The following is an 11,451-nucleotide window of genomic DNA, read 5'->3' as shown; positions in this document are numbered from 1 at the left end:
TACTGTATAACTAATCCTTAGTCTCTTCTGTTACCTATACTATTTTCCATCTTTCCTTCCTTTCTTATCCTCTCTGCATCTCTTTACAGTTCCCTTATTCCCCCAGTCATTTTCTATGATTCATTCTCTTCCCTGTTCTGTCTACCCCCCACCCTCCCACCTCTCCTCTCTTTCTCTTTTTCTGCCAGGATAGAAATATTTCCTGAATCTCAGGGGGTCTGAAACCAGGAGTAAAAAAAAGGGGAGAGGAAAAGAGGGAAAAAAAAAGATAGAAACAAACTTTGTCCATACAAGGCTGAGAGGGGGAGGGAGAGCAGGACATGTGGGAGAGCTAGCGAGAGAGACCGTCCTTCCAAATCTACTGGCAGATAGATAGAAGTAGTGCTTCATTGTATACTGTACTCTGTAAATGTACCAGACTGCAGATCAGAGGAAGAACAGGGATATGGCAACTGCTTTCCAAACAGCCGGAGACATAAGATAAATGACTATCCAGGAGAATGAAAGCGAAAAATCATATAAAGCAAGAAACACTCAGATATCATAAATATCACTGAAACTGTCCGAGGGAATTCTGCAGAAAAGAAATATAGCTGATTAAAGGACTGCACAGTAGGATGCAACCTCTGGAAAGACTGGGAGAATGAAATTGATATACCTACATATAAGGACTTTTGGAATTAATTCATATTAACAAGAGCAACAGTTCTAACAACACAGCTTTGACTAGAGTGAGACAATAAGGCAGTGTGAAACCAGACCTAAAGAGACTGTTCAGCTTGCAGAGGAACCAGCTGAAAGTGAGAGAGACAATATTCTTCAGAAAGAGCAAAAGAAATATGCCAAAAAGAAACACCATGTCCCTGCTATTCTTCACCCTAAAATTTCTAACACTTCTGCCTTTGTCATTTTCTGGTGAACTAAAAGAACATGATGCCCTCTGTGCACAACGTGACTCGTGCTATGCTGTCTTTTATCAGCGCCTCATTTTCCGGGAGGCTTGGAAGGCTTGCCGGGACAGAGGTGGCAACTTAGCAACTGTCAAAAATGCTCAGGAAGCCGCTTTGGTTGAACAACTGCTTACCTCATCAGCAGGATCCCGCAGTGACCGAGACCTGCAGCTGCGGCTTTGGATAGGCCTACAACGTCAGCCCAGACAATGTGCTCCTCAGAAGCCTTTGCGTGGCTTCACCTGGACAACTGGGGACCAAGATACAGCATTTACCAACTGGGTGTCCCAGTCAGTCTCTACAGGGTCCCAGAGTTCCTGTTCAGCTGCTAGGTGCGTTGCTATTGGTCTAGGCTATGGTAAACCAGAAGATGATTTTAAATGGTTGGAAGGGTCTTGTACATTGCCCGTTGACGGTTTTGTATGTAAGTTTCGCTATCAAGGAATGTGTCCAGCTTTGACAGAAGAAACTGTTAGCTATTCTGTACCTTTTGGCTACCAAGGTACCTGGCTTGACTTAGTACCATTTGGCACTGTGGCAGTGGTGTCCTGCGATAGACAGCAGCAGGATATGTCAGTGCTGTGTATGTTGAAGGAAGACGGTACTGTGGGATGGAACAATGATGGTCCCCTCTGCCAAAATCCAGAGGACTTGCAGTGTCAAGGTTGTCAACAGCTGTGTGAACGAGGAATTTGTGCTTGTCATGAAGGGTACATACTGCAGCTAGATGGACAGTCTTGTGAGCCAGAGGATGATGTTCCCTTTGAAGATCAAGGGTGTATGTGTCAATATCAGTGTGTAGGCTATGGAACTGGAGGCAAGGGCTACCAATGTATATGCCCAGAGGGCTATGAGTTGGCTGCTGATGAGCGCAGCTGTGATGATGTAGATGAATGTGAGGATGATGAGAAATGTGACCACTCTTGCCAAAATACCCTTGGCTCATATACCTGTTCTTGTGACCTGGGTTTTACAATATCAGAGGATGACCATGAGCGCTGTGTGGATATAGATGAATGTCGTATTGCTCATATGTGCCAGCAAATGTGTGTGAACTATTTGGGGGGTTTTGAATGCTTTTGCAGCGATGGCTATGAGCTAGATATAGACCGTGTAAGCTGTAATGCAATACAGCTTAGGGAACCTGTGAATCTACCTGAGACCACGGATGAAACGTTTTTTGAGCCAGATTTCAATATAATAGATACAGTGACTGATGGTTGGTATTGGCATGAGGTAAATAGTGAAACCACTTCAAGAATTGTGACAGACAGACCAATAATTCCTTTTAAAGAGGAGACAACAACTGTTTTGCCAACAATAGAAGAGCCCACCGAGGAAGTGACTATTTCACTAGATTTGGAAAGCTTTGAGGATACAGCAAATACACCCACTGTTATGTCAGACCACAGTGCCTCACGTGAGTTCATGCAGGATAAAGTTAGAAGGAACACTTTCCAAAGTACTTCTTCAAAGGTTAGTCTCTTGTCTACAATTGCCCCACAAATTATCTTATCAACTAAAACTCCAACAGCAAAATCAAAAGTTAATATTTGGTTGGGGGTAAAGGTAACATCTGAAGTCCCCAAAACGGCAAAACATGGAACCACTAAAGCTTCATGGGAAATTACCACAATATCAGCCATGGCTCCTAGCATACCTATGGTTAATGGCCTTTCCCCAACCATGGAAATGCCTGAAATTGGAGTAGATACCACCATAAACAATGTGCCTTCACCTGGACTACAACAACCTAACAGTGATGATGGTGCAGTATCTCCCAACCCATCCCAAGAATCCAGTGGAAAGAGGGATAATCGGTGGCTGGTCGTAGCATTGCTTGTACCCCTTAGTATTTTTCTGGTGGTAATGCTGGCATTGGGTATTGTCTACTGCACCCGTTGTGGAGGTGAAACAAAACCCCGCAGCGTTACTGACTGCTATCACTGGGTTACTGGCAGTGGACCTGAGAAAGGCCTCCCGCCCTTAGGGGTGGAATCACCTAGCAGTCGGGTGGTTTAGGAGCAATATAAGAGTCATAGATTTTGAAATAAGCACTCTGCAAGAGAGTGTTGGGATTTGGCAATTTGGATAATTGGTTTATGTTTCCATATTATCTTTAACTAATCACTTTGTCCCTTGTTTTTGTCAAGGTAGAGGTCACTTACTTGTCTCAGCACACAAGATGTCCCTGTGTTATGTCTGGATTAACTTTTCATTTCTTTGCCTTGTGTCACTAATATGAATCTCCACAATACCCTATGTCTGTGCTAGGCTTCCAACTTATCCCTATTGTATCTGTTTAAACCCTCTTTCTGTACTGTTCATGCTATGTGATTCTACGTGTCGCTACGGAATTCTTTGTCTTCAAATAACTGTACAATGATCCTATTTACTGTGTGAGACAAGAAAAGGAAGGACATTTGTTATTAGGTATTGTACAGACTTCTCTCTGTAACCAAATCTCTATAGATTTGGTTACAGAGCATTTACAGGTTTGCTCTCGAATGAGACATATTTGGCCTTATATGTGACTAAGAATAGGTAAGGTACAACATATGTGTCTTTAATTTGTTTTAGATTTAGTTCATGTTTGCATTTTTATAACAAAGATGAATATTATATTATCTAAGGTAAACCTACCCACTGAGTGCTTTTCCAGCAGCAGCAGGAGTCTGATGTGACTACAATTCACTTGATTTCGGACGTTCATACATGGCTGCAAACAGTGTAATGAGTGTAATTAATTCTATGCATAATCATAAACCTTACAAAACACTGCCTCTTAATTTATGGGTCTGGTCCATATCATAGACTTACCTTGTGGGAAGAAGTTACATTATTTCCTATAAAACAATATCTATAATGTGATCAACAGTTTCCATTAGGTTCAGTTATGAGATAATATGTTAGTTATTTGTTGAGTTGTATATAGACATGTGTAAGTAGGTGATGTTCTGCAAACGATGCAATGATATTCCTTCATGATTTCCAGTTACCATGCAGCAGCCATGGTGCTACGTTATGAGAGATACAAGGGATTTGCATACTCTACATGCCAATTTACATATAAAACTGATGACTTATTAACATTTGGGCGCTCTACAATGCCATGCTGTACTGTGTTAATAAAAGTGTATGTGTATTTCCTAATATAGGACTGCCACTATGACAATAGGATACTCAGGGGGTGGTAACATCTTTGGGGAACTCTCAACGATGTCATTCTGTTTAACTCTGGCATTAATATATATAATGTTCTTCTATCTTACATCCTTATTTTCTTTATTGTCCATATTTGCAATTTGGAAATTGCTCTCTGTAACATATTGCAGCACTGTCTGTTCCTGTATCAAGCTCCTATCAGATACAATTCCCCATCTTTTGCCCCTTCCATCTCTAGTGTATCTTATCCCTTTGATACTCTCTCATTGTCCCTGGCTTATGTCAAACCAGTGTTTCTAATAAATCAACTTTAGAGTGCAAGGGTCAATATACACTTCCAGGGGATACCCCTTTGGTGCCATTGAGTCCTGTAATTTAATGCAGTGCGTCGAACCACAGAGATGTCTTGGCAGCAAAAGCGGTTGATGAAACAAAATGACCCCCCCCCCCCCCCCCCCCCCCCCTCTGTTTAAAGCATGTTACAGTATTTGTGAGTTTGGATCTCTTTACTGCAACTAGGGTAATTTGAGGCAATGCATTGTAAGTGCTATGAGTAGGACATATCTACGCAGGGTGTATGATATGTCATATACAGCACTACCTGCATTTACATACAGAATAAACATGAAAGGAATGTGCTTCTGTGTAATTCTAGGGGCTGGTTGTTGTTATGCTATATTAGTTGTGGAATAATATATGTACAGAAAGTAGATCAACAATCAATAAGGGCTGTTTCACACAGTACGGTTCCTGCCGCACGGTGAAATCCCGTACGGTCAGGGAGCCGCGCCGCACTCAGAATTTTATAATGGCAGGGATGGCCACAGCCCGGCAGCCGTCCCTTCCAGTGGGGGGATCCGGCTGCAGCCGTGCGGCCGGGCCGTGGCCGTCCCGTGTGAATGGACACAATAGTGTCCATTCACAACTGCTGAGTGCGGCACGGCTCCCTGGCCGTACGGGATTTCACCGTGCGGCAGGAACCGTACTGTGTGAAACAGCCCTAAGGGCTGTTTCACACAGTACGGTTCCTGCCGCACGGTGAAATCCCGTACGGCCAGGGAGCCGTGCCGCACTCAGCAGTTGTGAATGGACACTATTGTGTCCATTCACACGGGACGGCCACGGCCCGGCCGCACGGCTGCAGCCGGATCCCCCCACTGGAAGGGACGGCTGCCGGGCTGTGGCCATCCCTGCCATTATAAAATTCTGAGTGCGGCGCGGCTCCCTGACCGTACGGGATTTCACCGTGCGGCAGGAACCGTACTGTGTGAAACAGCCCTTAGGGGACCCCATATTGTCAACAGACAAAAGTTGACAAGTACAAAAGGTTGCAAGGGTCAAAAGGTGAAAGGGTGACTGTTTCTAAGATTGGCAAGTACAAAATGTCTACCAGGAGCAAAATGTCAACATGGAAATAGTTGATACAAAATGTTTGACACATTCTTTTTTTTTATGTTTTATAGACCAAATTTGTCCAATTCCACTACTACTGTTCTCACAACAGGTTACTGTTCTCAGTTGTAGTTCAGATGTATAGTAAATGAAGAAAAATTTGAAAAAAAAAAAAGTGTGTCGACCATGTGTATTTGTGTCAACAATGATGTCGACCTTTGGAATCTGTTGACCGTTTGTACCTGTCAACCATAAATAGTTGACCTTTCACCTGCCAATAGTTAGTTCCTGTCTCCACAACCACACTGCCCATTTTTTCAGAGCCCAGCCCCTGTTGCGCTGTCCTGACTATTCCTAAAAAGTTGACAAGTATGCTTGTATTAAATCAATATCCATCCATATGCTATCTCACTCTCATGATTAATAATCTATAACAAAATACATTAAAGTAAAATCAGTATTTTAGTAAAACATTTAAAGTGTGTAGATTAAGGAACAGGGTGTCTAGGAGGCTGGGCTTTAATATGTAAGGTTGCTAGGGGTATATTTACTAAAGGGACGTTTTTTAGAAGTGGAGATGTTGCCAATAGCAACCAATTATATTCTAGCTACTGTCTTCTAGAAGGTGCTAGATGACATAGAATCTAAAAGCCCACACTTTAGTAAATATATCCCAAAAGAGACCATATATAAGAGCAAAAGGCCATAGTGATATTTGCTACACATCCTGTGTGCATCAATGATTGGCTGATGGAATGATGACCTATTATAGACTGGGCAGCATAGTACAGACAGTAGCACAATGGGGTTTATTCTGGTTCATTCGCTCGGATGCGAATTCGCATCCTTGCGAGTGAACCAGATCCGCCTTGCGAATGGTGGTATGCCGGCCCACCAATAGCAAGGTTTATACGTTTGCACTGGCTGCGAATGGATGTTTTACATAAACATTCATTCGCATGCCACTGGGACCCTCCCACATCAGGTGCACACATATGTATGGTTGCTCTGAGCATAGGGGTAAATGAGCGGGCAGCTGACATCTGGTGATGTCAGCTGCCCACCCCCGGTATGTCCGTCATGGCCGCATTAGCATGAGAACGCCCAGCGCACAGCATTTCATGGGTGTTCCCATATGCTGATGGGCCAGCCCGGTGCCCCCGCCCCCCCTCTCCTCCCACAAATATGGGTGCATACAGTTTGTTCACACATGATCAGAAATGTGCAAAGCGCAAACATTGACCCCGTGAAAAATGCACACGGGCCAATGAACAGACCTGAGTAAGGTCCAATACATGACAGCAGCCAGAGATCAATGCATTGCCTACTCTTACCCCCTGCAGATCAGGGATTTCTATTTATTTCTTCTTGTAAATGTGTCATATGTTTTCTATCAGTGGTTAATGAATGACAAATAAAATGAATTTAAACTGAATGAGATGTTCATTATTATCATTGTGTTTGTTTGAGTGTCTGGGGTCTCATAACTTTTTGGTTTCTTAACAGCTCCCAGGCATACTACCCAATTGCTCTGATTTATGGGAAGAGTTCCCCAGTTCCCCAGCTTGTGCCCATTTGTGGGATGTTGGGAGCAGTAACTTTCTGTTATACAGTATGTCCAGCATTTCACAACTACATCCTTGTGTCCTGCTCCTGTCAGGATGTGGTTGGCAGGTCGACAGTAATTAGGTCGACACTCAATAGGTCGATCCACTATTGGTTGACAGGCAATAGGACTACACATATAAAAAGTCGATATGCCTTAGGTCAACATGGCCAAAAGGTTAACATGAGAAAGTTCAACAAGAGTTTTATGGTGTTTTTTCCAAAAAAGGTGTTTTTTCATACTTTACTATCCAAGTGGACATAGAGTTAGATTATAATCATGTGCCGAGTGTAGCGAGGCACTGTGTCCGAGCATGGTGAGAAAAGTGAGCCATGCGAGGGGACGCGGTACACTTATATGGTGTCCATGTCAACCTATGTCGACATAGACACAAAAAAAAATGAAAAACACATGTCAACAACATTTGCTTTGTCAACCTTATCCACATCAACCTATTGCTGTGTCGACATTTTGTCCATGTCGACCTAAGACATGCCATCCTTTTTCATGTGTCAACCTATGGCCTGCCGATCTACTGAGTGTCGACCTAAATACTGTCGACTCTATGACCCATACCCCTCCTGTCCATAAAAAGGCTGACATTAGCTGTCAGAGAGTGGCTGACATGTACATTTTTACCACTTTAAAAATGAAATAAATAAATGTATGTATGTATATGTATATATATATATATATATATATATATATATATATATATATATATATATATATATATATATATACAAACAGACTGGCACTCTATGCCTCAATTGGTGGGGGTGCTGGTGCTTGCCAATATAAGAATAAGATGAGGGCGTCACTCCAGGGCTTTCAAAAGTGCAAAACAGTTTATTGCGGTCTACGCCGTTTCGGGCAAGATGCCCGTCTTCATGACACACCCTGAAGATGTGAATCTTGCCCAAAACTGCATGGACCACAATAAATCGTTTTCATGTGGATAAGGTCGACAAAGCAAATGTTGTTGATGTGAATGTGTTTTTCATTTTTTTTGGTGTCTATGTCGACATAGGTTGATATGGACACCATATAAGTGTCCCGCGTTCCCTCACATGGATCACTTTGCTCGCCATGCTCCGGGCACAGTGCCTCGCTACACTCGGCACATGATTATAATCTAACTCTATGACCAATTGGATAGTAAAGTATGAAAAAACACTTGCTGTTTGGGGAGCTCCTGTGATAGATGTCACTCCAGGCACCGAATCTATTATGGGTTCATTTCTAAAATACAGAAAATCGTCTTCTAAAAAACTCCGGCATAACATCTTTTGGAGGTTAAATGCCCTAAAACCTTTTTTGGACCTATTTAAAATCACTTTTGCATATTCTTGTATTAACTGCATTGTATACAGTGTAACCCCTGATGAAGTCTGTGTAGACGAAACGCGTAGGGTCTCTACCACCACTTTGAGCTGAACAAACAGACATGGATGTCAAGATTTTAAAACATTTTTTTTAATAAAAAGCAAAAATGTATTTATGTATTTTACAGGGGACTCATATATCAAACTAGGGTGATACATTATTCATTGTCAGTTAATCATGATCACCTGTTATAAAGTAGACCTATTTATGTTAGCATTAGGTCGACAATGGCTAGGTTGACAGTCAAAAGGTCGACATAAGTTTTGTATGTTTTTTTTTGGAGCCGACATGTGCCAACAGGTGGCATATCATGCCCTACCATCCAATAGGGCATGGAGGGAGAATAGAGTAGTGTGCTGAGTGTAGCAAGGCATCGTGCCCGAAGCATGGCGAGCACAGCAGTACACTTTTAATATCAACTTAGCCATTGTCAATCTAATGCTTGTTTCAACCTTCCAACCCTCTCAACCTTTGTCATGTCGACCTATTTCATGTGTCAACCTAACTTAACCATGTCAGCCTTCAGTGGTCGACCTAATATGTGTTGACCCTATGACCCATACCTGCATTTTACTACTGGCACATGTTTATGATTAGTGAACTGTTACAGGTGTAGTACCATTCTTGTGAGACCAGCAAGGAGAAACATTCATTGTTGTTTGCTCAACTTTATTTTACCAAATGAAAAAAACTGAAAAAAGTTGCTATTACGCCACCAGCTGGAAACTATTGTGCACTGACGTGGATTAGAACCTAATCCATCTCTCCTTTGATGCAATATGTTGAATAGTTTGCTAAGTGCTACGCCTTTTCTGCCTTCGTTGCAGAGCTGATCTTCCCATTAGGCACGTGAGGCACATGACTAGGGGCGGCACATGTTTGGAGGCGGCACTTGGATGCTTGTGTTGGTACTGTCAGCCTGAAATGTACCAGTAACTGCTGTACCATATTCCATCTAGAATAGAGTGTAAATGTATAAGACATGCAGATACTGCACCTGTAAACTGTCCTACTTAGTAAATATGTATACATAATGAAAAAAAAAAAGTCAGTTAGTGGATTATTTATTAATCCATTACATTGGCTATTATCAAATGAGGGCTTATAAGTAATCAATAAAAAATAATACAATTACGTGGTGGTGGTGTGTGTTTGGGGGCGTTATTGTTGTGCCTAGGGCACCCTCACCAAAAAATTTGCCCCTGCTTAGTTGGGGGTTGTTTTTGTTTTTTAATGCCTTTATAATGCATTCATACACACAAAGCAATATATTGCTCAGTGTCCCATTTTCATCAGCGAACAGAGATGGTCGGTGATAAAAAGGAGACTCTGCCGGGGGAATCAGCTGATCACAGGAGCATGCTCATCCGACCAGCGACCACCCGAGGGCTGGTCGCGGAAGCGTTCTCCCGGCAACAGTCGCCCTGTACACATGGGCATATGGTCACTTAGCAACCATATCCCCAGCGACATAGGCTAGAATTGCCCTGTGTGTACGGGGCTTAGTCTGCCATTTTTAGGAAGCCAATGTGCATTATTGTATTCTAAAATGTTTAGACATAGTTATTATATGTGTGGGTACAATGCAGAAGTGCCATGAGCCTAAAAGTACAGGCATGAAATCAGAGGAATGGAAATATGTGTATAAGCATTGTTGGTGTATAAGTTGACTTAATAACAAAAACTTGCATTTTCATTCTTTTTATTTTTGGTACCTATGTCACATTCTGTGCACTGTATTCAGTACAGTGTATTCTGGTAGGACAGAAACAGAAATGTGGCCTCTCCATCCACACCCTTTATCTGTGGGAGGGGGTGCTCAGGGCCTGGGAACATAAACTAGTACAGCTTGTGTCCCCCAGGCAGCTCATCTCTCTGACACCTCTGTGGCTTTAGCCTTCCTGGTTCTGTCGTCATATATTGCTCTTCCTGTGTTTTTCCCTTCATCTTTCTCCCTCCAGCTGCTCTGTTGCAGATTCTAGCTCTTTTCAGCTTATTAATCTCAGCGTTTCTTCTATCTATCTCTGGCATATACTTTTATGTTATTTCCCCCATTCTCCCTTTTTTCCCGTTTGCCCTCCCCCACTTCCTGTAGCTTTTGTTATCTGACCCTCATTAGATTTCTTTTGCTGCCATAAATGATGCACTGTGCTTACGGTACTGGCAGCCATATGCAGTGCTGAACTGGTAGTCTGTCTATCTCAGTCTGATAATAGAAAAGGTACATAAGCTATGACTAATGGGCAGGGCCGGTGCAAGGCACCGGAGCGCCCCAGGCGAGTCGGGGTGGGGGCGCCCCGGTGCCGGGGGAAGGGTACCTGTCCTGCGGCGCTGTGTATTTAAAGCTGGCGGCGGTGGCAGAGAGGGGTCCCTGCAGTCAACGAGCTCTATCCGCCGGGCTATGCGGAAGCGCTTCTGTTGTGAAAACACTGGCCGCACGGCGCACGCTGATTGGCTGAATCTCAGCCAATCAGCGTGCGGACAGTGTTTTCACAACAGAAGCGCTTCCACATAGCCCGGCGGATATCGCTCTTTCTTATTGACTGCAGGGACCCCTCGCTGCCTCCGCCGCCAGCTTTAAATACACAGCGCCGCAGGACAGGTACCCCCGCGGCACGGGGGGCACAATGCCGCCCTCCAGTGGCCGGCGCCCTAGGCAAATGCCTAGATTTGCCTAGTGGTGGCGCCGGCCCTGCTAATGGGGCCTACACATGTAGCGATTAAGGGATCTTTTCTAAGCAATCTCACTAGGGGGAAGATGCACTAAGCTTCAAAAGTGATACAATGGAGAGTGATAAACAGCCAGCCAATCAGCTCCTACCTACCATGTCACAGACTGTGCTTGAAAATTGGCAGACGGGAGCTGATTGGTTTTTTATCACTCTTCATTTTATAACTTTTGAAGCTAAGTGCATCTGGCCCTAAATCACTTAGAAAGTGCCCCTACATCGC

General features: G+C 43.4%; 1 protein-coding gene across 1 annotated transcript; it reads left to right on the top strand.

Moving 5' to 3' along the window:
* Positions 1-292: 292 nt before the first annotated feature.
* Positions 293-5,029, top strand: CD248 (CD248 molecule). Its single transcript, XM_083163874.1, has one exon. It carries the CDS (start codon positions 840-842, stop codon positions 2,970-2,972), a length of 2,133 nt encoding a protein of 710 aa, XP_083020000.1. The 5' UTR covers positions 293-839; the 3' UTR covers positions 2,973-5,029.
* Positions 5,030-11,451: the final 6,422 nt, after the last annotated feature.

The sequence above is a fragment of the Crinia signifera genome, chromosome 11 (assembly GCF_055691185.1).
Source record: "Crinia signifera chromosome 11, ASM5569118v1, whole genome shotgun sequence".
NCBI classification, from domain to species: Eukaryota; Metazoa; Chordata; class Amphibia; order Anura; family Myobatrachidae; genus Crinia; species Crinia signifera.
This window is presented reverse-complemented; position numbering and strand designations above follow the sequence as displayed.

What these genes read in the sequence shown, in the direction of transcription:
- CD248 (XM_083163874.1), top strand. Translation starts at nt 840, where the DNA reads ATGCCAAAAAGAAACACCATGTCCCTGCTATTCTTCACCCTAAAATTT.